The sequence below is a fragment of the Mauremys mutica genome, chromosome 14, assembly GCF_020497125.1.
Source record: "Mauremys mutica isolate MM-2020 ecotype Southern chromosome 14, ASM2049712v1, whole genome shotgun sequence".
Classification (NCBI taxonomy): Eukaryota; Metazoa; Chordata; order Testudines; family Geoemydidae; genus Mauremys; species Mauremys mutica.
In genome coordinates, this window is record NC_059085.1 from 33,651,592 (window position 1) to 33,677,857 (window position 26,266).

At 39.5% G+C, this 26,266-nt stretch overlaps 1 protein-coding gene across 3 annotated transcripts in view; it reads right to left on the reverse strand.

Moving 5' to 3' along the window:
- Positions 1–26,266, reverse strand: part of ADAMTS18 (ADAM metallopeptidase with thrombospondin type 1 motif 18) — a 99,551-nt gene that overhangs the window by 6,596 nt on the left and 66,689 nt on the right. For all 3 annotated transcript variants that reach the window (XM_044987846.1, XM_044987845.1, XM_044987847.1), the window contains 6 exons: positions 24,341–24,585; positions 11,184–11,325; positions 9,656–9,782; positions 5,529–5,733; positions 1,220–1,411; positions 410–622 (listed from right to left, as the gene is read on the reverse strand). In XM_044987846.1, the coding sequence (XP_044843781.1) occupies positions 410–622; positions 1,220–1,411; positions 5,529–5,733; positions 9,656–9,782; positions 11,184–11,325; positions 24,341–24,585 (1,124 nt within the window). The remainder of the gene's footprint in view (positions 1–409; positions 623–1,219; positions 1,412–5,528; positions 5,734–9,655; positions 9,783–11,183; positions 11,326–24,340; positions 24,586–26,266) is intronic.

A 26,266-nucleotide genomic window follows, 5' to 3' on the forward strand; every position in this document is an offset into this window, starting at 1 on the left:
CCCTACATACCAGCCATTCCAACCCATTGGTTACATTATGCCCTATTACCACGTTAGCCGAATGGGGCTACATGGATGTAATGGAGAACAGAATTTGGCCTGATATTTCTAACTTTGACATTAGCTGACTACAATGTGTGGTTGTGTTCAAAGAGGACTGAACTGGGACGGTTATTGGTCTGATCATTAAGGGTACATTCACCCACGTGGTGAATCTGAGGTTCTCCATTCCACAGTGACCAATAGTGGGAGAACAGTGTTAGATCTACCACACAGAAGGGACTGTGCACTCCCTACTGACTCCATAAATGCCAAAAGAGAAAGTGGCATTGGGAATGGAAAGCACTGAGGTGGGAGAGAAAGGAGTAACCTACTCCAAATAACCCAGGCTGACTTTTTTTTCTCATACCTGCTGCCAGGGTGAGGAATACCATCCGGACACCATGCGGTATAGCCTCTGCAATGGACAAGCCCCTCTGTTACATGCCTCTTCTAGTTCTATGTTTGGTTTCTTTATGTTCCGACACCTTCGCTGAGGGAAAGTGATCCATTTTCCATGGAGGCTTTTCTCGCTGCACTTCATTTCCCGCTTTTTAATACCTGGGCCACAGGAGGCTGAGCACTAAAAAAACGAAGTGCATGCTTTTAAAATAATACATTGCTGTAAATTAATATCAGTTCCACTAAAGACTGGACAAACTTTTGTGGAATATGAATGCATCGTGGAAAATAAAAACATAAAGATCATGGGAAAATGTTTCCATACTAGTATAAATTATGCCATCTTGGAAACCACTGTGAAGCCAGGGGCAGTCTGGCATACACACTGACAGCAGGATACAGCCAAGTGTTTTGAGACATGAAGACGTACATTTTCAAAATTGACTTTGCCTCAATCTTTAGACACCCAAATTGAAACACCTTAAGAAGGTGCCCTAACACGTTCTGAAAATCAGGCCTCTCCAGGTGTTTTAAGTAGGGCACCTAAAAAGTAAGGTCCTGCAAATTACTAGTCGTTTTTTTAAAAATTAGACTATATTAGTTACAGGCAAAGCCCTTATAAATGTCTGATCCAGAGTTTGTATTTTCATCAGATCATGACCCTTACTGAATCCATAGCACTTTTTTTCTCTCATACGCTCCATGCATGCCAGTGTTTCAGTACTCTTTTATAAGCTCTGCAGAGAGCAAGTCAGTCATTCGGATTGTGGTACGGTACCTCACTCCAAGAAGAAACCACCCACTGGAGCCGATCGTTTTTGGGACATCGTCCTAGTACGCAGGTCTGTTGGGATTCTGGCTTGGGATCTCTGCTGCACATACTTTCTGGTAAGATTTTCAGCTTGGAAGGGCTGGTGCTTTTGCAGTGGACATCCCGTTTCTTAATGCCTCTCCCACAGGTCTTGGAACACTTTGGCAGAAAGAAATATTCATTTGAGTTTGGGGCACTTAAAATTGACATTTTTGTATTTACAGCAGAACACAGAAGCCATAATGAATCTTATCTGTAGCCACTGCTGTTAACTTAAACCTGTAATTCTGTTATGGAAAATGTAATGTAATAAACATACTTCTGTGGCACTTTTCATTTTTCAAACCTGGAGTTAAACATTTTATTGTGTAGCCTTAACTAACCCTCACAGCCCTCTAGTAAGGAAGATAAGCATTCTCTGTTCTATACATGGGGAACTGAAGCAGAAAGAGAGATTCTCTCAGCCCTTGGCAACACAGAAGGGCTGAAATCTGGCCCTAACGACCCACCTGAGAATCCCCCCAGTGCAAGGAGCTCTCAGCAAGTGTAAAGCTACACTAGCGGGTTCCTATGTTACCCAAACCCCACCCTGGCATAGAGGATGGGAGGAGGTAGATGGCAGCTGTACTCTTCCAATTCTCAATTAGGGTACATCTATACTTACCGTCCGGGTCAGCGGCTAGCGTTCGACTTCTCGGAGTTCGACATATCGCGTCTCATCTAGACGCGATATGTTGAACTCCGAACGCGCTCCCGTTGACTCCGGAACTCCACCACCGCAAACGGCGGTGGCGGAGTCGACGGGGGAGCCGTGGACTTTGATCCCGCGGCGTCTGGACGGGTGAGTACTTCGAACTAAGGTAGTTCGAGTTCAGCTACGCTATTTGCGTAGCTGAACTTGTGTACCTTAGTTCGACCCCCCCCCCTTAGTGTAGACCAGGCCTTAGTGTTTGGGCCCTTGAGGGCCACAGTCAGCTATTCCAATTTATGCTAGGGCCAGCGCTAGTCAAAGTCACAAAGCAAGTTATTTGGCAAAGCCATGACTGGAACTTGGGACATTTTGGCTGTGGTTAGAAAACATTATAAATATTGAGTTATTCTTATTTTGTTTGTTTGTTACTATTTGATTTAAAATCTAAAATATGCTTTTTGTGGCTGAAACAAAATGCACCAACTGAATATATTCTAGAGCAGAAATTGCAGAATTGTGAAAGCCCTGAGATAACTGCAGATTTCCTACCATCCTGTACTTGCTTTGTTTGTTATTTTTTTACCAGAGTTCATTAAGTTAGTAATATGCATGTAAAAGCCCGTGTACTGTGCTACCAAAGTGCATGTTAGGCTATGGATATTTTTAAAACAGTCTATCCAAACTCAGTGCGCAGAAACCTGTGCTCGCTTAAAAGCTTGGATTTGTGGTCTTCACATAAACTGAGCTGCGTTCTCCCTGTCTGTCTGTGAAGAGATTTGACATTATGAGGGATACATTTTTATGTATTTATTTAAAGTTTGCAACATGATAGATGGAGGCTGAGCTTTTCAGAGAGACCTAAAGAAGTTATGTGCCCAACTGCCATTATATTTTGATAGGAGTTTTGCCTAATTTTCTTAAGTGCTTTTAGAAATCCCAAACCAAAACAGCAAATTCGCAGATGTATAGCAAAGGGGGAAATATTGGTGGTTGGTTTTTTTTTGCTTCTGTATGATGTAAAAGAAAATCTGAAAGGTTCTCAAGCCCTGCCCAGCCCTCCCCCTCGCCCCAAAGAAATATTTTTATAGTTGTTTTTAACATTAAAAATTCAGGTCCTGAATAACCTTGATGAATGCATGACTAGTGAGATGACAACACCAAAGCCAAAAGTAAAAGATGAATAACTGAGAAGGGAAAGCTATCTTTAGTCCCACTCTTCACCTTTTTTATCTTTGTTGATAACTTTTTAGTTATTGACGCTAATGAATACTGTGGACAAAGGAAGATTTTGTTAAAGACTGAACACCCCAAACCTTCATTAAGATATCAGAAATACATCCTGTAAGACTCCCAGCTGGTGGTGGTAAGTGGGGAACTAGAATTGACACTTTTATTTCTAAGAAAAAGATGCAGAAACAAACCATTTACAAAATAGTTCTACAAACACAAAACCTTTTAACACGTCTTTTGATGTTTGATACCTTTGTGTTTATAAATATTTTCCTTCGGTCTCAGGACCAAAGCTAAATAAAGTTTTAAACTTAATTATTTTTAGATTATTCAAAGGGAGACAAGTATTATTATTTTTAAAATTAAGATAAATTACAAGTTTACCGTATATTTGTCTTGTCTCCCAGTTGGGATGCCTGTACGTTAAGAGACTGAAAAGGGTAAAAAGATAGAGTAATAGGACTGAGCACAGTGAAGTTACATCAGCATAAAACCAGAGTATTGCAGGGTAAATCAGACCCAATATCTTTATATCTATCTGAAAAGCCAAATGGATCTAACTTTGCAGTATCATTCAGAAGAGCCACTACATTTAACCACTGGCTCGTCTGATCTTGCATAAATGCAGTTTCTCTCAGTTTCCAATCCAGTATCACCAACTTGTTTGATAACTGGTGATTTTTCTTAAAGAACCAGTTGCTAGAGCTGCATGAATATATGCAGAGCTCAGCTTTCATTTTTTTAATAAAGGAAGTTTCTAGCCTCATGGTTTCAGAGGAAAGCACGAAAAGGTGATATCCATATATCTTAAAGTCTCAGAAACCTCTATCATATATCTTGCCAATTAGGGAATCGTGTACATGTTTCCTTCTCAACTCATTGCAGGGACTCAGTTTAAGTCCTGTCAGATGATATTTTATTTCCTTTATTTTTGTTTATGTAACTGCAAACTCTGTTAGTGTTGAAAACATTGTCCATATTCTTTAAAAATTTAGCCATAATATCTGATTTCATAACCTCCTGCAACAGCGAATTCCAGAGATTTGCCTATACACTGAAAAGCAAATAGTAATTCTTTTTGACTGTTTTAATACTGCAGCCCACTGAATAGCTTTGTTCTTCTTGTGCAATGTGATAGGATAATGAGAAGTTCTGTTCTCTTTAAAAGGCATTATGTCCTCTGTGACAGTGACCACCTAGATCCAGTCCTCTCTAACTCTCACAAAGAGTACCAGAATTAAAAAACAGTAGTTTCACAACAGATTTATATCACTCTTGTAGCTCATTAAATGAAGACAGAAGAACTTAAAATGGACTTTGCTTCTTTTGACAAAGGTCCACAGTGTCAGTTCCCACAGCAGTTCATTTACCCTTAAATTAACATTCACCGCGTGCCAGCACCAGCATCACTGCAAAAATAGCAGAAATGACTTTTTAACTTCAGAGTGTTCATGTTTTTCATGCGTTTCTGAAAAAGGGTGTGTACACACAGAAATGTGCCTGGGGGCCCACTGCTACTGACTTATGCCACTAATAGTAATTTACTGCACTACTAAATTACTTACTTGGAATGGGCTACACTAACAAAAGTAAATATGTGATTACTACACGTATCATTGAGTAAAACATAACTTCATCTGCCTGCACTTCAAAAATGTGTGTGTGCACTCATGTGCCATTCTAACCCCATTCTTTTTCCATTAGTGGTATCTCTGTCGATACACCTCTACCCCATTATAACGCCACCCGATATAACACGAATTCGGATATAACGCGGTAAAGCAGCGCTCCGGGGGGGCGGGGCTGCGTGCTCCGGCGGATCAAATCAAGTTGGATATAATGTAGTTTCACCTAGAACGCAGTAAGATTTTTTGGCTCCCGAGGACAGCGTTATATCGAGGTAGAGGTGTATTTCTTCTCTGAAAAATGTTAATATTGCTGTATGAACTAATGTCAGAAAGGGGTGGGGGGCGGGGTCTATGACTTTAAGGAAACCAGAGTCTTGTCCTTCAGAAAATCAGAGAATCCTGTGGCTGTGTTTGTGGGTACTAGGAAGCTCCTCCTTTTCCTTCCGCTGATTGAGGGACAAATCCCAAATTAGGGTAGACAGATGCAAGTCCATGCATCCACTTATACCAGCCATGCTTTGATTCTTTTAGTAAGGTCGCTATCTAAAAACAAATTAGATTGTCCTTATTATTTTCCTACACAGACCTTCCAAAGTAGGCAGGATACAACTATGTGAAGAAAACTATTCTGTACACATTCATTCCAACTACCTCTGTCACTGGACTCAGTACCAATATTGCTATTACTCTGGCAAAAGAAAACATTCTGACTATTTCTCTAAATTACCTGAGACCACGGTCCAGGGCTCCATTCAGGTGGGCAGTCTTGGGTATTACATATCTGTACTTGGGCTGGAGTGCTGACTGGACAAAGAGAATGTGCTACCACCTCTTCCTTTTGAAAAGTCTTCTTCTGGACACATTGAATTGGGCGACTTTGTTGCCCTCCACCACAAGACTTGCTGCATACACTCCATTCACCTGTCGACCAGCTTACAGAAGAGAATGAATTTATTTCTTACAAGCACATGACTTATAATGCACCCTGTACAATCAGTATAGCGAGGACTAAGTTCAAATGCAAAATCCAATCTATTCAATCCATTTGACTGGTGTTGCCGTTAGATAATTTGACAATATTCCTGTGCAGGACTCATGCAATCTATTTGCAATGAACATTTTGAAGTTCAACAAGAATAAATCTCGCAGCCCTTGCTCAGGAAAAACTCCCAGTAATTATTATTTTTATTTGCAGTGTGGCAATGCCCTAAGGTTCAATCAGGATTAAGGATCCTATTGTGCTAGATGCTGTACAACCACATGGAGAGACACATTCCCTGCCCCAAATAGTGTTTATTATGAAACAAGACACAACATGTGAGTGCAACAAACAGAAGGAGAGAGGAGAGGAACAAAGCGCACACTAAAATCTCATGCTGTTACACAGGTGAATATTGTGGAACTTGGTGGGTTCAAGCCATGTTCTGTTTTAGTTGATGGTGAGACTTCCAGCAGGAACAGCCAGAGAGAGGGACAGGTTATGGTAGAGTAAAACAGGTCAGATGTGATCAGGTAGAGATATTAGTTGAAGGCTTGTGAGCAAATGAGAGACTGGAAAGAGAAGAAGAGACCAAGGACAAAACCTTGTGAAACCCTAAAAAACTGTAGGAAAAGAAAGCGAGGACCTACCAAAACAGACTCTGAAGGAGAAGCCAGTATGGCAGAAGGAGAACACTAAGGACCAAATTTTCAAAAGCACTGTTTTGCAGATGCTCAGCCTCCATGCATGCAACCCCCAATGTATAAACACACGGAGGCTAATGCACATGGACCTACGTATATTCTTGGTGCTGCCCAATTCTAGTCTTCCTCTCAATTGTTATCTTGTCTTTGCTTTGGATAATAAATCTGTTTACAAAGTTCTGTGGATCTTTAAAATAAAGCAAGAAAGAAATGGCTTGCTAAATTCAACATTCCTGTCATTAGAGTTCAGAGGATTTAGATGATGTCCTGAGACAAATACTTTTGGCAGCTTAACCAGCAAGATTATCTGAAATCTAAATAAAACAATAGCAAATTAACCAGCTGACTACTACTGGGCAAATATATCCTCCAGTCACCCGACAAGGTTCACTGATGGATATCGTCTCTAAAAATCACACAGGGTCCTCAGATGTATTGCTGAACTGCACACTCGGGGTTCACTTTGGAAAATGAGTAATATTCTTTGTAGTACAGTAGCACCTAGAGTGCAGAGCCCCATTGTGCTAGGCGTACAACATATAGCGAAGAGACAGTCCCTGTCCCAAAGAGCTCACAATCTACGTGAAAGACTATAGCTAGCAGGTGGATGCAACAAACAGATGGAGGGAGCACAAGGAAACATATAAACAAATCCTCTGCCTATGGCAGAACCATGAACTGATCCAAGCAAATTAACAAGTCTTCAAAACCTTCTCCAAATATCAAGCACTGAATTTAAACTGAATCTTTTAAAACAGGAATTCTCACACTTTATGACCCATAGAGATGGTCTCTTTTAACTCATAACTGCATGGGCCACCAACTCTCCCATGCACTATCACAGCACAAGCCCTATGGTAACCAGAGCAGCTGCTTATATCAAACAGAAAGTATTTGAACTCTTGTAACTATGTGGAAGTTGAGCACCATTCACTGGACTGTATTTCAGATCTGCATGAAATCAAAATTAATGTGCATGTTTAAAAATGCGTGACGCCTCCCTTGGAAGATTTCCTCTGGGAAAAGAAGAATTCTTGAGTCACAATCCAGATTTGTGGGTACCAAAAGCTGTGGGAAGTTTAAAGCTACCAAATCTAAGGACAAAGGAATTTTAACACACACATCATGCACCTTAGGCATTCCATACAATTTCAGGACTGTGGTGGTCTGCTGCTGTTGGACTAAATATGGAAATGGATATGGAAAGCTCGGAAGGCTTTTCTAAGGAAGCAGTAAAGAAGCATGGAGGTTGCCTTTTAACTCTCTCTAGTGGGAATCTGAAAAATCTGAGACTTTCATCCTACCTAACAACCTGCTTTCACTCAGCCTGGATTTCTTTCTGCTTTTTGAAAATAGCATTGTCAGGAAATAAATGTTTGCTTTTTTTCCAAATTGGGAAAATAATATAACACTTATTTCAAGTAAATCTGGTCAGTACTAGGATTCAAGAACTGTCTTCTCCTTGGTAGCCTACCTTGAAAAATATGCTTCTGGAAAGGTCTTGGTTCTAATCAATTCTATGTGTTTTAATTAGTTATACTAATGGTACTAATCAGTTTGATAGGTAAACCAGCCAAAAAGAAAGAGTTAGTTTTAAAAACCTACATACAGTAGGTGTCTAGAAAATCTACCTTTTCATATGTAAGAGTGCAATAAACCTGCTTTATGCCCTCTTGTAAACTGCCATTTTCCAAGAGTATCTTGGCTATGTTTCAAGAGTATCGTCCATTAGTTCAAATAATAATTATGACTAGATTTGGCAGCCCTTTACTCCAATCATAATAATATGCAATTCTGACGCCTTTGTGTATTCTTACTGCATGTACTGAGTAGTAATTTTATTCCTTCTCATATTAATGAGTCTTTGTTCTCATTGTGCAGTAAAGATTTGTCCTTGAACTTTAAAGTTTTGTCTTCTTTTTTTACAATGGCATGTCAATATCATATTGACTTAAATGATAAGTAAGATACATTTGTCTTTCTCTCTTGCCTATTATACCTACCAAATTTATATATGTTTTATTTGCTACTTACCACTTGTTATTCTTTGATTTCTCAATAAATATCTGGGCATTTACAGCATGAGTGGATTGGAAGCTATTGCACACTAACATTATGGCCTACATCCTCAAATGATATAATCTCCACTGCGTTCAAGGGAGCTATTTTCACCAGCTGAAGATATGGCCCTATACATAGCTCAAATATGCATTTAGTGGATGCCAAATATTCTGAACTTTGTGTTCTGTGTTATGCGACAAAACAATCTGTTTTTCTGTTAAAATTCATCAACTCTCCATCTTAAACTACTGAATCCAAGACTATCAATTTAATGCAGCATGGACGAATGATGCTGTATGTCAAAAATGTTTTTTATTCACCATTAATTCTTATTAGCAGTATGTATGACATACTCGCTTCAAAGGATATGGAAAGCTCCCATTAATAGTAAGGCAGTTGCATACGTGGCCTTGTTGCATGATTAAAATAAATGTTATATTTTAGAAACATTATATGAAGACAATGCCAAGTCAAAATTAAGGCATTTATAAATAACTAAAAAGGACTGCTGGAAACATCAGAGATTGTTTTTTTCCGTCTATAAGAAATTGAGCCCATTGGATAAAAATACATTTGGCAGAAGATAAGTCATATACAAACAGATTTTGTTTGGTTAGGAAGATTACTTAAAATTAGTATTCAGACAATAGTGTGGCTAAAGGGAACCCAAAGAAACTGCTGAAGCAGGCATATGGGGCTCTCACGTGATACTCTACCGCTATTTAAACCTTATCTCTATTTTTTTGTGCCTCTACTGTATAATTTGCCATTTGGATTTAATGTCCTGTGTTATAATTTTAAATTTTTGCAGGAAATTTCAAACGATTACTGGACCACTTTTAAGGGTGTTAAATTTATTACAAACTATAGACTTTAACTAAAACAAGGCCATTCCACAGTGCAAATCTTTTTGACTTATCCCACCAACATATTCCTGGATAGGAAAACAAATCCCATTAAATTTCACTTCACTAAATGTGCTGAGTTCATATAACAATCATGGCTGTGGTAGGTTCAGCCAATTAGCGGGATATACAGTTCTATGTGCCTATCAGAAAGTATGGCAAACACAAACACATAGTAAACACTACAGGAATAAATAACACTTACTATGCTGGGCACGGATTAGCATTGCATAGTTTTGTTTCAGTTAAAGGCTTTGTCCTTGGGCCACAAAAGGACGAATTAACTCGTGTACGATGATCTTGTAAACAAATAGCTTTTGCTGTAATGTGCCCTAAAGGAAATATCAAAAAGAAATACAATAAAATAAATTGTTACATTTTTTCCTTATATGTAGGGTATTAGTGTAGAAGGTTAAATAACATAGACCAGACTCATCCCTAATACAATTCCACGGATGTCAATGGAGTAACATGGGTGGGGCCAATTTGGCCACTTGTATTAATGTTAATTCACTTTTCTGCAATATAGGTGTGACGACTGCCACTGAAGTCAGATATAACATTTTTAAGACAAACAGTGAATTGGCAGAATTTAAACCACAGGCAGATATCTGCAAAATGTAAGACTCAAATACAAAGCCACTCTTTGAGTTCCATCTACCTGCAGAAACGAGCAGAGAAAATTCCTTAGAGCTTTTCTCAAGTGTTTAGAAATGGTCCATCAAACCCTTTTGTCAACTTTTTATTCTACCTTTATATAGCTATCTTTACATTCTTTGAGGCTGCTGTTCCTGGTGCATATCTACTTTGAACCATATTTGCTGGAAAAGTCAATTGGGAACTTTCCCTATGAGTTCAACATATTAAGAGTTAATCATAGGAAAACTGCATTTGTCTGAACCCAAACCATTTGGAACTTCAGGGCCTTCTGAAGCAGTTCTGAAACACACACTGGTAAATGTGCAAAACAGCTGTATGCTCTTGTTTGCAAGTGAATTTATTCTGAGCCAAAGTCTTCTCACCCTACTTCACACAAATAACCCCATTGAAACTTTCTGTGGAACATATACTAGGCTCATTCCATATACAGATAGTCCATTGATTTCGAGGCTGCAAATGATTTAAGAGCATTCCATAGATTCACTTTTCTACTTTGTAACTTACTTTACATACAGTCTGTGGGCACAACAAAGAGAAATCTGGGAAATACAGAGACATTTCTGGGTACTGCTATCTATTTTTTAAATAGAGAGTTTACCTATGTGCTAATTTCAGGGAGGCAGATTCTGATACCCTTACTCATGCTGAATAGCACCTTACTCCATGAGTAGTTCCACTGATTTGTTGGTAAATCTGTCAATGAAACTTACAAAATATTTACATGAGCCTTGCTTAGATTTTCTTTCTACGTGTTCTCTCATACCTATTGCCTGTCTCCACTCTTTGTCCCAGAATTTGGTTTAATGACAGAATTTCCAGGTTTTAGAAAAAATAAATAAATGTATAATAAAATGTTTCCTGGAAAACAAGAGAAAAAGTTTATCATTTGGCTACATGGACTTTCAGAGCTAGACTCTGACGAACTCAGCTATTTGGAATTAAATTTACACATGCTCTATATTGCCTCCTAACAAGATGTTTTAGACCTTTACAAAGCTACAGAGATTTGGAGTGGAGTGTGTTTTAAAAAGGAATGAAAGAAAGAAAGGATGGGATGAAGGAAAGCTACCTACCCCCGCCACAGGAAGCTGAGCAGTCTGACTGCACTGTCACCCAGGAGTAGTTATGTCTTTTGGCAGATGTCTTGTTCTCATTGATGATCTTGGGGAATGTGTATTCCCATGCAATACCTGGATGTTTGCCTTGTAACAGGATCTAAAGAGTTTAGGGGGGAAAAAGAGGGGAATTAAAAATATGCAAATTCTGGAATTCCTAAGGTAGCTGAGAATGTTTAAAGATGTCTATATGGAGTATTTTTATACAAGTTACATGTCTGAAAGAGTATTCAGAACTAACTCCTGCACATACAATGCACCTTTGTAACACTGAAATGTCCTGGTTCCAATAGTGGTGTGATATGGCCAAACCTTGGCGGGGATGGCACTTCACGTAACAGGGATCACAGTGGAATAGTGCACGAAATGTGGGCCATGAGTCAGCACCCTTAAAAGTCAATGGAAAGACTCCATTGAGTTCAGTGGAAGTCAGATCAGGTTCAGGAAGTGGAAATAGCATCTGCTGGTATGAGGTGGCACCAAGAGCACCATGACAAATATTTTTCTCAGTATGGTCTTGCCCCACATGTTCCTTGGCTACTCAGAATAAATGCCTCTTTAAAACATGAATCCCTGAATCCACTGGGGCTCTGTACCGGTACTGGACTCTTCTTGTGGTGATTCAGGTGCTTGTTTGAAGCCCAGGCTCTGTTGCTGGGTGAAACTCCATGTCCTGTGCTATGCAGGATGTTAAGCTAGCTGATCCTTTCCAGCACTGAACTCCAATTCAGCAAGGCATTCAGTGCTAAATACCTTGCTGAAACAGAGTCTGAGTGAGTGAAGGAGGAATGTGGGTGAGGGTTGGAGTCGATGTGGTTGAAGATGTCTCTCTTGCTTCTGGATCCTGGAGACACAAAATAGCTATTTTGCTGCTAAACAGGTACTCCTGCATGCTTATAGTCACACAGTAAATCCACAGCAAATGCAGTTGCTGGTGAAAAGTCTTTTGGGCAGAGGGTGATTGACGTCAATGGAGCTATGACAAGGATCATAGCCCAAGTATGTCTAAGATGGGGAAGTCTGTATCGCTCCCTTGTGCACTGGCATATCACCCATCCTATTTTTGGTCTGGGAAGACCTGGCCCACAGTAGACATTTTATAGAAAACATGTCTTTGATTCTAATAATGCAGTGGCCACTTCATTCAGGTGGTCTGGCTGCTGGTGGTGCTCCTCGATGTGTGTTTTCACTATATTTAATATATTACTGATGAATTACATTGCACCTTTCATGGGAATGACTTCCTAAAATTTACTGCAGTCATTCCAACAACAACAACAAAAAAATTACAAGCTTCATAAAAGCCTGACACATATTTGAACTCAAATTTGAATTGAAGCAGAAATTTCCATTTTATAACATTTCTTTTAGATAGGGGAGTTTTGGCAGCTAAAATACAGCAATATCCATGTTCAATAGAAACCGTGCCTCATATGTAATACTTCTAAAATTACAGTGTTCTATTAAGTTTTACTCCTTGAACAATATGGCCATTACAATGATATAGAGCAGGTGCAGTTCACTTCACTTCCTAACCACAGTTTTTGATAAGCATTACAGTTTAAAATAGGATTCCAGTCTATGTTAATAACTTACTTCAGGGACATTAGTGAAATATAGTGGGCAGTCAGTATCACCAAATGTCTGCACAAATAGATCTATGTAGGTAGAAGTCACTGCTAAGCAGACGGGTTTCAAAAACCAGCAGCAAACTTTCATTTTATCTTTTTATGATCAAGAGCAACATAATAAATTTTTAAAGGCAGTCAAGGGATTTAAACTATTCAGAAAATGTATATATTGGAAAAAAGAAATGACCCATGACAGTGAAAAAATTAGAAGAAATGTACACGAACTCCAGTGCAATAACGTTGAACATATGAAGGATCTGGACAGAGTGCTATTTACATCTGCAGAAAAAAAAATGGATGATATATTTTCCATTGCTACTAGCCAGATATTTTATTTCAGTGTGTGAATCTTGATATTGATCCAAACTGGGAATATAGGCGTTCAGGTCTGTAACAGGCAAAATATATTCATCCAGCAGAATAATAGCATACTCTGGTTTATTGCAAGATTCAGATACAAAACACCTAATACTCAGATGAGTTTAAATTTGGGTATTTTATGTGAAACCAGTGGTGGAAACAACATATGGCTATGAGCACAGAGTTTGATTCATGACAACACTAAGGTATGTTTAGTATGCATGTATGTAATAGTATTTAAAGTAATTATCCATTGTCGCATTTTAAAGAATAGTCAATATTAATGTTTATAGTATACATATGAAGATAGAATCAAGTGTCACCTTCTAGTAATACTACACAGAAGAACTACATTATTCAGTCAAACACTCAAAAATTAGGAAATACTGGAATTAAGGTTGTCTGTGTAACCTTAATTTGGCCTTTCTGTGCATATATATTATGATACAGTCTTTAATTACATGATCATGTACTATTTGTCCACAGGACCCCTGCCTTTTTTGGTGCACACAATGGGTGATGTTTGCTTTATGAGACACTATTTTATATTTAGTTTTATCCTCATTGTTTAATGTGTGGCTCAATGCCTTATTTACTGCACAATGATCAACCCATGCTCAGAAGGCAGAACTATTCATTTTGGCATATGGCTGTAGCATGTGAGTGCTTCACAAACATTAAATAATGTTCTCAACACCCCAGTAAAGTCACAGGGTGGTATCATCCCCATTTTACTGATAGGAATCTGATGCACAGAGAGATTTAAGTCAAAAATGTCCATTAATTTTTGGTGCCCCATCTGAGACACCTAGGACCTGATTTTTTCATTGTAGGTATCATAGAGCACTGTATATATTGAAAGCACAATTCCAATTGACTTCAGTTGAAGCAGAGAGAGATCCGCCCCATGATCTCAAGCTGGACTTTCATAAAATGAGAAACACACCATTAGTGGCCACCTGTAAAATGTTTGGTGTAAGTGACTTGCCCAGCATCACACAGTAACTCTGTGGCACAGGCAGGGATAGAATCCAATTCTCCAGAGCAGCATTCTACTGCCTTTAATGTAAGACCATCCCTTTTCTTCCTACAATACCCTGCTTCATTCATTACACACCTTCCAGCTTCTGTATCAAATAAAGCAGGAGTCTTACAGACAAACAGGTTCCTTCACTGTACAGCCCTATTCTGTCCCCAGAGCAGGTCCATTCTGTGCACTGAATGAGGCGGGGGTCCTTTCAAAAGGTAGCATATGATTATATAATTAAAGACTGTATCAGAATGCACATGCAGGGAGTGGGTGAGGGAGGGAAAAATTAGTGTTGCAACCTTATTTCTGGCATTTCCTAATTTTCAAGTGCTTGACTTTGCAACCTTAATAACACTCTGGTAATGTGTCAATGTGTATAACTTGCTAGGTTTTTTAAAAAGCAAACTGAATAAACAGAAATTCTATCATGTAGCACCATATTGACACCTGCACGAGCCACCAGCAGGGTTGGAACTTTTAGATCCACCACAAAGATCCCTGTCACCTCAGCTAGCAGAGTAACTGATAACAATAGTAGGTTGCGAATTGCTATATAGACCAGCTCTACAGAGGGATGAGAGACACAGCTTTTCCAGTGGTTTTCTCAAATATTTGCTGACAGCAGAGGAATTGAGATGCAGGGATCTTGGGTTCCATTCCAGCCTCTGCAAGGGAGTGTGCAGCTGCTCGGGGCGGCCAACGGTGAGAGGCGGCATGTCCGGGTCTCCAGCAGCAATTCGGCAGCGAGTCCCTCAGTCCCTCTGGGAGTGAAGGACCAGCCACCGAATTGCCGCCGAATTGTGAAGCGGCGGCAGTAGAGCTGATCATGATTGCGGCTTTTTTTTTTTTGCGCTGCTTGGGGCAGCAAAAACCCTGGAGCCGGCCCTGGCTCTAGGCAACTCCTATGTCCAATTTCACGCTCTTGTCAACCTCCAGTCACAGTCTCCCTCCTGTTCACCCAGACTCCCTGACTCAGTCCCAGGTCTGGCTCTTGTCCCATCTGCATTTGAATCAGGCAATTTCCTCCTCCTCACTGCCTGGTAGGCAGGCCACTCATCTGGTCTTAAACCAGACAGTCCTGCTTTTGTAATATTTGTCCTCCATCTGGTACTGAGACAAAACCAGATGTGGGGGACACCATAATGTCTCGCTCCCGCATCCCTGCCACCATGACCTCTCATGCCCAGCATGTGTGCATGGCCATGCCAGTGGTATGCCCAGTCTTTAAAATGGCATCCCCCGTGCAGTGTGACCTCGCATGTACTGTGCATATGAGGTCATGCCAGCAGGGGCAGGCCAATGCCATATCCACCAGCACCCCATGTCTGGTGTTCTGGAAACGTGCGACTGAACATGCTGCTGCCCAGGCATCAGAAGGGGGCACTGAGAATCCCAATCTCAGTTCTGGTGCTCATGTCCTGCCCACAGCATCCTAGAGCTACAATTGCAGGGAAAGTCCTATTCAGCCCTGGCTGAAACATGCTCAGTGCAGACAGAATCTTTGGGGAATTTAACTACGGTGCCCTGGCAAGTCTCTTCTGAACATGCACAAACTGATTTTTTTTCAAAGGTTTATAACTTGGCCATATTTGGGCAGATTTTCAAAGGGAAAATCTGACATAAAGGCCACCTCCATACCAAATTTCAAATCCCTGCTCCAAAGCCGGGGAGTGCTACAGCTTTCCAAGTAAAGGACACTACAAATTTTTAACATGGTCAAAACATTATTCCCACCCCCTCCCATCCTCAGTCTCAGAAATGGCTAAACTCTTTTGGCTGAAATTTTCCAAAAAAGAAAACAAACCTTCTCCCCTCCCCCAAATCCTGAGGCAGAAACCTCAGCCCAAATGATTCAAGTTTGGCAAAGATATAAGCATCTGAGTAAGGGTCTTACAGTGGGTCATGTCAGGTCACTGAGTGCTACCAGCTTGGCCTATAAAATAAACTGAAAGGCTACTGTGAAGGATTTGTTGGCATACAAAAGCAGTTCAATAATAATAATAATTATTATTACTATTATTTATTAATTCTATTGCAGTAGCATTTAAGCGTCCCAATCATGAACCAGGACTCCTCTGTGCTACATGTTTTACAAACAAAGAAGACAGTCCCTGCCCCAAAGACCTTACACATAAGGATGTTTTCTATTTACTGCAGTCTCCAGAGATAGCTCTGATTAGCCCATTCAGTGACCCTGCTCAGGTGACCAAATGCTGCCATATGACATGTAAATTGATTCATAAAGGCTTTTGTAAAAACAGCATACCTTGTCTGACCTTCCCACAAGAGGAAAGGTGCCAGTAACACATTGATGAGTCCCAGATCATGTCCACTGTGTAATTATATAGTGCCCAGCACAATAGGACCCTGATGTTATGTGGCACTGCCAATACTAATGACATATTATTTATTTCTACAAATGTTTGCTTTTTCAAATGAATGTATTTTTTTTTACATGCAGCCTTGGACTGCTGATGGTTTTAAAAATAAGTGTTAGAAGCTGTTAGGGAAGCTGAATAAAGAAGAACAAATTACTGCAGCCAGTGAAAAGGTACACATTAATTCCCTATTTATATCTGCTCAGCTACTCTGGCCAGTAAGCAGCATAAGTTAGAAGCCTCCTAACCACTTGATCACAGGAGGAGATACTGGGAGAACAGGGACTGCATTCTGCATCAAATTTGGATGTAAGAGCTGGGTATGCTTAGCAAGGGGAGAGAGGGACCTAATGCCTCCTTATACCCCTGCTCAGCCTAGTAACAGGGGACATAATCTAGCTGTATTAAAATATTGCAGACCAAGTATTGTACAACTGAAAATTGCATAAATATAATTTATATTCCATGGCATTCATGTTAAATGTATTGTGTAATGTTCATATAAGTTATCATCAAGGAAAGTTGCAATTTGCCAAAGAAACAAGCATATACATAGCTCTTCTGTCATATTTTCAAACATTTGCTATAAAGCCCTTCCTTAATAACCCAATATTTAAAGTCTGCATATATAGCCAAGTTGTTAGACCTACAAATTTGGAAAGACCTCCAGTTTCAGTCTACTTAACTGGACTCATTCCAGAGACTTTTCAGCCAACTGGCATTTGCTCCCAAATTTACAGCTGGCAAACAACCTTCTTAAACATTTCCAGGTCCTCTATAGAACTGTTTAATGTCTACCTTTAACACAGCAACCACCTGACTTCAGACACAACACTCAGCAGCTCGGACCGCAGGGCGCAGAGTTATAAAATTTACAGCTTCTTGAGTCTGAAAACCACAGGCTCTATGGCCTGGAATCTGCCAAATCTATTCTGAAGAAAGAGAACTGCAGCTTTTGCTTAGGGCATAAAATGTTAAAACAATGGATAAATTGAATTCTCTTGAGTAAATAAACCTTTTCTTTTGCTGCTAATTTTGATTTCAAAGCTAAAACAATAAATTTTCTAAACCAGCTGTGCATCTGCTTCTCTGTTCAAGGCCCTTTTTTCATTGCTATCCCAGGTTTCCCATGTAATACCTAAATTTGTGAGTCAAACCTTTTAAATGCCTATCAACACATCCTTATTAGGACTGGCTTTTTTAGTTTTAAACTGGGTTTTCATGTAACAAGCATAAATTAAGCCACTCTTAATATATTTATTAATTTCATTGACTTACGATAAAAGCCTGACAGTGCACGATATACAAGCCAACTTACAAGTGGTGCTTGTAGCTAGTCGAGAAAACTATGATTATTTCTGGGAAAGGCAGGCAGACAAAAGTTGTAATTAGAAATAAATATATTTTAAAACAAGAACCACATAATGCTATCATGCTAGTTATTGCCTACCTGGCCTTTATGGAAATAATCATTCATTTTGTCAACTGTTTAGAACCAGCAAGCATCACTACATATTTTTTATATTTTCTCATACTGCATCTGTGTAATGTTCAAAGATGGACTTGAATCAAAACGCTGAATCCTACCTCACCCGAATTTTGAGAAGTTTTAAATATGGATCCAGATTTTTGTGGTCATTTCCATCTCTGGGACTGATTAGTCATTTCTATAGGTGAGGTATCACCAGTGATGGTAGACCAATAAGTCTGCAGGCTTCTGTGTGGGGAAAATTGTATCTTGTTGAACTGGTGGTGTTCTTGGAAAGAACATTGCAGTTTTCACTTATCATGAACCAATCTGACATTTAACAGACTGGCATTCCTAGTAGGTTACAAATCGAATATATTTCTTTGGCAGCTTAGTTATACAAAAAAAACTTTACTTCCTGTTAATTTTCAATATACTGAGCCAGATTCTGATTTCATTTACACCTCCATAAATCTTGAGTTATTCCACTGATTTCTACAGAATTTACTCTGTTTTCACTGGTGTAAATGAGACCAGAATTGGCTTAAGCTGTGAAACACAAGGGTTTATATCCTTTTAAAAATTTCTAGATGGCATCATAATATCTTACAATTAGCTTATGAGAAATCAGGACTCTTCAGCCAATTCCTCTAAGGTCATTTAAAAATCAACAAGAGGTATCTTTGGAAAGTCCTGTATGATTTCATTCCTACTTGCAGCTGTTTCAGATTTATCCTCTTTTGTTATTCTGTCTCCTTCTTTCTACTGTTCACATGCTAAATGCACGATTTTAAGGGATACTGTCCAGCTAATCTCTTTTCACCAAAGCAGGATCCTTTTATCCCTTATGTAGGATCTACATCTGTATCTTATAAGCAACATCTCTGCTCTCTTCAACTCACTTTCTCTTTAGGGGAAATCAATACAAATTTATCATCTAGTAGCTAATAACAAATGTAACGCTTTATAACTGCAACCTGGCTGTCTCCCAGTGGCAGCTAGATAATCTGTAAAGTCGTTCCACCTGGCTTCCTTTCCTTTTTCCCATTCAACAAAGAGGAAGTGATTTACTGGTTTTAATTAGACATCTTTTCCTGCTTTGAAGCTACATGCACCTTCTCTTCCTGTGAATGTTCGTCTCTTTGTAAAACATCCCATCCATCTGCTACTTATTGCTGTTGAGATAAACCCATCATCTTTCACAGAATTTTCATTTTTTCCTTGATTCAATCTCTCAGGTATGTTTGCTGAAGACTTTAATGTTCCCAATGATTTTACGTCATATCATCTTGAGAAAGTCACTGTGCTTTCACATATGGATATAAAGCAGGTGATATGGTAGCACATTATCTTGAATTGCAATCAATTTATCCAACCCTGGTCAAGCTACTTTATTCTCTCACATCTATGATAAATTTCCCACTAAATAGTGGCATTTAGTTTAAACCCTTACCCACAATTCTAGCCAATGGTGGGAAGTGACTGAGTGTTTTGAGCCACTGGAAGTCAGTGACCCATTGCAAGCTCCTTTGGAAAACTGCATAATTTTTGATGACCAAGTTCTCCTTGCTGTTTTGCTTACTGATGCTAACCTAATATGGAGAACATATTTTCAATGCTTATTTCCCACCATTGTCAGGCCTGATTTCTAAGACTAGGCAAATGGAGTGTTGAACCCACAATAAGTTCTTTCTTGAGCTAAATCTCTTGCTAAATTCTTTGAAAAACGCTGACAACGTCTTTAAATTGAAACCAGGTGACCTTAAATTACCTATGTCTGAATCTCAGACAAATGTAATAGTGTTGAGCATTGAATTTAATTTAAAAATATTCTAGTATGTCTCCACTTAAGATGACACAATTGCCTTACCAAAACCATATGTTAAAAGCCTAGTATTAATTCCTGATCCCAGATTATCATTTAACTATCACATTTCTACCACAATAAAGCTTTGTCTATTTTTTCATCCAGCCAAAATCTGGCCATTTGGGGAGCTAGGTTGTGAATCCACAGTGAATCTGGGCTTTTGTTGTTTCAGTTTTCATTGGCTTCTGTAAACCCACAATCAGCAAACTATAAATATTACTCACTGTAACTTCAGGACTTTGCACTGATTCCATGAAGCACTGGCATACAGAGTAACTGCTGCACTTTACCACCTGAGATTCCACTCACTGCCCTATCTGGAAAACCTCTGGTGGATTTTGAAATCTCATTGAGCTTTTGCAATTTTAACAAAGCATGTAATGAAACACCATTGCCCTCATGCATTTCATTCCTCGTTCTCATCACAATTTTATTCTCTTCCACCAAAAAATAGTTGGCCATGGAAGTTCGTATTTCTGCCCCGCAACCCAGCTAAATTATAGATTCACTCCCGTTTGTCTTCCTTGGTATGACTGGTTCCCATAATTATATATATATATATATATATTTGTAATATTCCAATATAAATATGAAAAGCACTGCATCATGCTTTTCTTGCCATACACCAATTTGTGAATAGTATTTTAATGAATACTGTAAAGTTTTAGATTAAATGAGGTGCTCAGCTGAAGTTTGATGGGGTGGAAAACCAAAATCCCTTAGGTGCATTTTTCATGAAATATTTAGTGGAATCTTAGGGCAAGATTGTCACTGTTTAATGTATCCAGGCAGGGAAGGAGGCATAAGGTCCCACTTGCTTCCTTGCACGGCCCAAGGCAAGGGGAGAGCAGCATCCCCATTTCTGCTCTTCCTTATCTAAATAGATAAGCTGGGAATGAGGAGGCAGGGGCAACGAGTGGATGGAACCTTTATCTGGCCCCACAGGGCTGCAGCCAGCACAGCCAGGCAGGCACAGGTTAAGGTCATGGGATAAAGGGCTGATCCCAGATACTTCCCGTTTAGAGGAAGAAGGTGAACTTGTGCAAGTGTGTGATGCCCCTTACTGAGGGAATGTGGTAATTCCTTAATGTGGCCTTCAGTGATTTTTAATACTTTATCTCCTGAAAGTAAAAAGGAAACAATGTATGTATGTGCCAGAAAAACAATCCAGGGATCTTAAAAATTGTCAGCAAACAAAAAATGTAATATGAATTCATCTTGCTTCAATCGCCTTCCCATCTCTTAAAACATGGTTCATGCTGTACAAACTGGATCTCATAGAGACATTTTGGAGAGTGCTGGAATGCACAGATAAGTAAGCTCAAGCAATGTGGATCTACCATGCAAAGGATCATACTGAAGATGCAACCGGTGCACTCATAAAACCTTGCATTGGCATGCACAGATGTAGGAACCTCACTCCTTTATATGTGCATACATTTACTCAATTTACACATGCAAACACCAGTAATACATGCACTGTGGGTTTTTACAAGGGCACCCATTGTGCCCTCCTACAGAAATCTTCTCCAGAAACTAGTAATTGAATTGCTCTTGGGCCTTGGAAGAATACTGACAATTATATAGCATCATAGACGCAAGATGGGTAAGGTAATTTCTTTTATTGGACCAGCTTCTGCTGATGCGAGAGACCAGCTTTCGAGCTACACAGAGCTCTTCTTCAGGTCTGGGAAAGGTCTGAGTACCTTTCCCAGATCTGAGGAAGAGCTTTCTGTAGCTTGAAAGCTGGTCTCTCTCACCAACAGAAGTCGGTCCAATAAAAGAAATTTCCTTACCCACCTTGTCTTGCTAACATCCTGGGACTGATGTGGCTACAACAACATTGTATATAAAGTATCATATACATTTTAAAAAGAACACCCAATTTTTTAGACAGAAAGTTGTCAATATATAAGGGCCTGATCCTACAAATGCTTATTTCATGGAAATAAAAACCCTTGTGAGAAAAATGTTGGCAGGATTGGGCCCCCAAGGTTGCTGTGCATGCTTCTCTGAAAAGGTGCATGAGAGTTTAAAAAACAGCATGCTCAAATACCCCTTGCAATATGCTGTCTGCCTATCTTAGGTATTTATAGTTGAAGCAGGATCTGCTTCATCATTTGTACTGAAATAGTAAATTGTCATGTTACATTTTAGGTTTACATTGGTTTCTAATAATGGATTTGTGTTTGTTTATATTTTGGATTGGCTTTTTCATAGCTTAGAGTAATTGATGGAGCCAAAATAGTATACCTCTTTGAAAGCAACATGCTTTGCATTGCTTAAGAATAAAGTCCATTGAATGTCACTTAAATTATAGAGGATAAATATATATATATATATATATATATTAATAACAGTCCATAGATTATATATTTTTGGAATACATAGCCCTACATGCACTGTAACTTTTCTAGTCATTAAAGTCCCTGGTTGCCAATGCTAGTAGTGTAGGTATTTCAATAAAAATACATGGGAAGTTTAAATAAGCTCTCAGAGGAGCAATAGCCTGAAGTTAAATGTTAAACCTAAGTGAAGCTCTTCAGCATAATTTGATAGGATGAAAATAGATGAGTTATCTGGCATTAAAACCAGGTTTTTAAAATATATTTTTGCAGAGTATTTGCATAATCTGCAACAAAACAGATCACTTTCTATGTCAATTTACTATTCATACTTCAGTCTTCAGGGTTATAATAATATAGCTCAAATTACACTGCATTATGATGAATTAGATTCCCAGGATTTTAATGTACTATTTCTTAGTATTTGTACATATACTAGTAGCTTTGGTATAAGGCTATTTTGGACATGACTGCACAGTCCGGGCTTCGCATCTGAAACGTTTCCCTCCGAAGGCTAAAACGTTCATGTCAATAGACAAACAGACAGAGAATGAAAGAAATTAGTAGCTTTTAAAAAGTACAAAATATCAAGATATACTGCAACATAAGAAAATTCTTTTGACCCCCTTCAGCAATCCCTCCCAAACCAAAGCACTCAGGCACGGGCTTAAATCCCATTGGCTTCGATGGGATTTAAGGACAAAATTAAGCACAGACTTAAATATTTCCCTGAATTAGAGCCTTTTAAAGACTAAGTAAGATTTAACTCAACTATTAAATATTCCAGATAAAAACTATACTAAATAAATGTAAAGGTCTGGCTAACACTGAAAGAAGCCAAGAAAGCAGAAATGTCACACTGTGGTGTAAAGAGATCTTATTGTGGCTTCGTTTTACTGCACAGAGGAATGAAGGAGAGGTGAGATGTGAAGCTTTAGACTTGTTAATCATCGCTGCAAAGTTTCAGCAGGATACCACTTTTTTCAAATTACAAGTATTTTGAATGTAATGGGGTGTAGGACCAGACACGGCTGCCTCAGAGAAAGATGTACAACACTGAACGTCATCCTCCACATGTGCACTGAAGGCAAAATAATGCATTTGGTAGTGATCTAATCTGAGCACTTGTGCATGGGGTGGGAAAGAGTTGAACTCCCTGGGGGAAGAGCTGCTTCCCCACTCTGACAGTGAAGGATGAGTCAAAACATGCCAAATGGACAAGCTGGAGGTTCCAGAGACTTGTCAGAGATTTCCAGGGAAAGAGGTAAAATAATGTAGCTAGGGCCTCTGTAACTATCATCAACTAGCAGTTGGCCATCAAGTGTTCTGGGACACATTAAAGGAAAGTCTGGTAAAGCAACTCGGTAAGAAAAGGATTTTCCTTACCCAGAGCAAAAGTGCTGCAATTCTAAAACGAAACCAACCCAAAAATGACATGAGCACTAAGTTCACTTTCTGCTGCACTGATCTGAGGACACATAGCAGACAGACCAGGCGATAGTAACTTGATTGTGAAAAATCTCCCCCTCTCCCCCCACATGGTGTTAGCTACAAAACTGCATGAATGGAAATTGCGTAGGCACCCACGAGTAGTGTTTAGACAATCAATGACCTAATCCGCATGCACAAAAGCCTGTATGTGCATATAGCTTCAGAGGAAATATTTGAAAATGTGTCTCTTACGCTTTACCATGCTGTTTGGTATTTAGTTTGCATGTCACTGAATTTTATTGTATAACATTTATTGAATGAAGCTATAATCTCCATTACAATTGTGTGGCAACTCAGAAATAACGCGGTGTAGTGTGTTTTACACATTTTCCTTTTCACTAGCCTTGTGACAGTTTACTAAATCCCAGACCTCGACAAACTGGTGAAAGGCCTTTCAGTCTAGCATGACTATACAATTAAGTCTGAATAGTACCATGACTCAATGCTATTCTTTAATCTGTCTGAGAGCTACAGCCGTGAGCTAAAGCTGTCGTGGTTAATTCTGTAATAGACATCAATGATAGAAGAAACAGGAGAAAGCTTACTTCAAAGACGAGCGTCTCATTAGTCGGCCCTGCTGCATATAGACTCTCTGGATGATTAAAAGAGCGTTGATAATCAAAAATTGTCCCAGCAAAGGAGAACTTTCCTGGCCAGTCAATTGTCCAGTCCCCTGTTAGATAATACTTCTTATTCAGGTTGCGCACTGCAAGATAGCTGGTAGAGATGTGCAATTCCTGGATTTCAATACTACGTGCTCCTGCTGGAATGATGACCACTGGATAATAGTCTACAATGAAAGAATTAAGCAATATTTTCCCCAATTGTAATAAAATTAAGTTCCTTATTTTGAGTAAACCAGGGACTATATAGACAGCGGTCCTGATTCATCAAATTGTTGCTTTGGATTTATGACAGTGTAACAACATTGATTTTAAAGGTTCTACACCAGCTTATAATTAGAGCAACTCAGTGGGTGAATTAGTCCCTGGAATTCTATTATTTTTTTCTTCTTGACTGAAGACAAGAAAAATCAAATTCTTTTTTAATACATATCAGGAACAATCAAGTTGTTTCAGTTGTTTTACCACGTTTTCTCTGTAATACCTATAATGTAACGGGACCAATGCACTTTTTGGGTGAAATGCAACAAAATGCAGAGTTTGTGCAAGATTTTATACAGAACTAGATCTTTCAGTTATTGGGGATCTGACTTATATACAGGCCATTTCCACTGGAATGAATTTGTGTTTTACCTATGCATACAGTAAGGATTTATGCTGGCCCTCACCCAAAATTACACCCATTCTGCAACCTGGTCACACACTACAAATCACTTGGACTATAAATTCTCAGTAGTTTATTGCTTCTGTAATTGCCCAGGCCATTTGAATGCTATATCTCTACACCTTAGATTACTGACATGGTCCCATCTGACCACCTCACAATTTTAATGTATTTAGCCTCACAACATGCCTGTGAGCTAGGGAAGTGCTATTATCCCCATTTCACACATGGCAAAACTAAGGGAGACTAAGTGACTTGACCAAAGTCACATAAGAAGTCTGCGGGGGAGCAAAGAATTCAACCTGGGTTTCCCAACCCCTCCAGTAGGATCTTAACCACTGGTCCATCCTTCCTGTCTCAACTGAAGATGATTTTCCTGAGTCCCAGACTTGCACACTAAATACTGGCCCATCCACAGAACCCAGTTGAAAGGTTCCAATCAAGGTACATCACAAAATATACATACATTCTTTCTGGTTCCTAATAGAACAAGAAGCACCTGCATATTTGTCATTAGTCTATGAACAATTTTTTATATCTTCCACAATCTCATTCAAGACAAAATAATTCAGCTATTTTTCACTCGCCTGCGACCTTAAACCCTCTACCTTTTAAGCCAGTGATGGGCAACCTGTGGGCAGCAGGCCACACACGGCCCATCACGGTAATCCACTGGCGGGCCACAAGACAGTTTGTTTACATTAACTGTCCACAGGCACGGCCGCCCACAGCTCCCAGTGGCCGCAGTTCACTGTTCTCAGCAAATGGGAGCTGCAGGAAGTGGCGCAGGCCGCGGGGACATGCTGTCCACCGCTTCCTGCAGCTCCCATTGGCTGGGAACGGTGAACCACGGCCACTGGGAGCTGTGGGCAGCCATGCCTGCGGACGGTCATTGTAAACACTCTCTCACAGCTCACCAGTGGATTACCCTGACAGGCCGCAGGTTGCCCACCACTGCTTTAAAAAAACAGGTGAGTGCGGAAAGTGGCTTAAGTAACAATAAAATACTTGCAATTTGACTAAGGAAGACTTATGGTCATAGTTTTATTGTAGCCTAGGGACAACGGAGATATGAACTCTCCTCTCACTCTCCCCGTGAGTTTCAGTTTACATCTGGACTTTGAGCCACTGACCTAATGAGCAAAGAGTCATATATACTACATGGAGATCCAGCCGAGAAATGT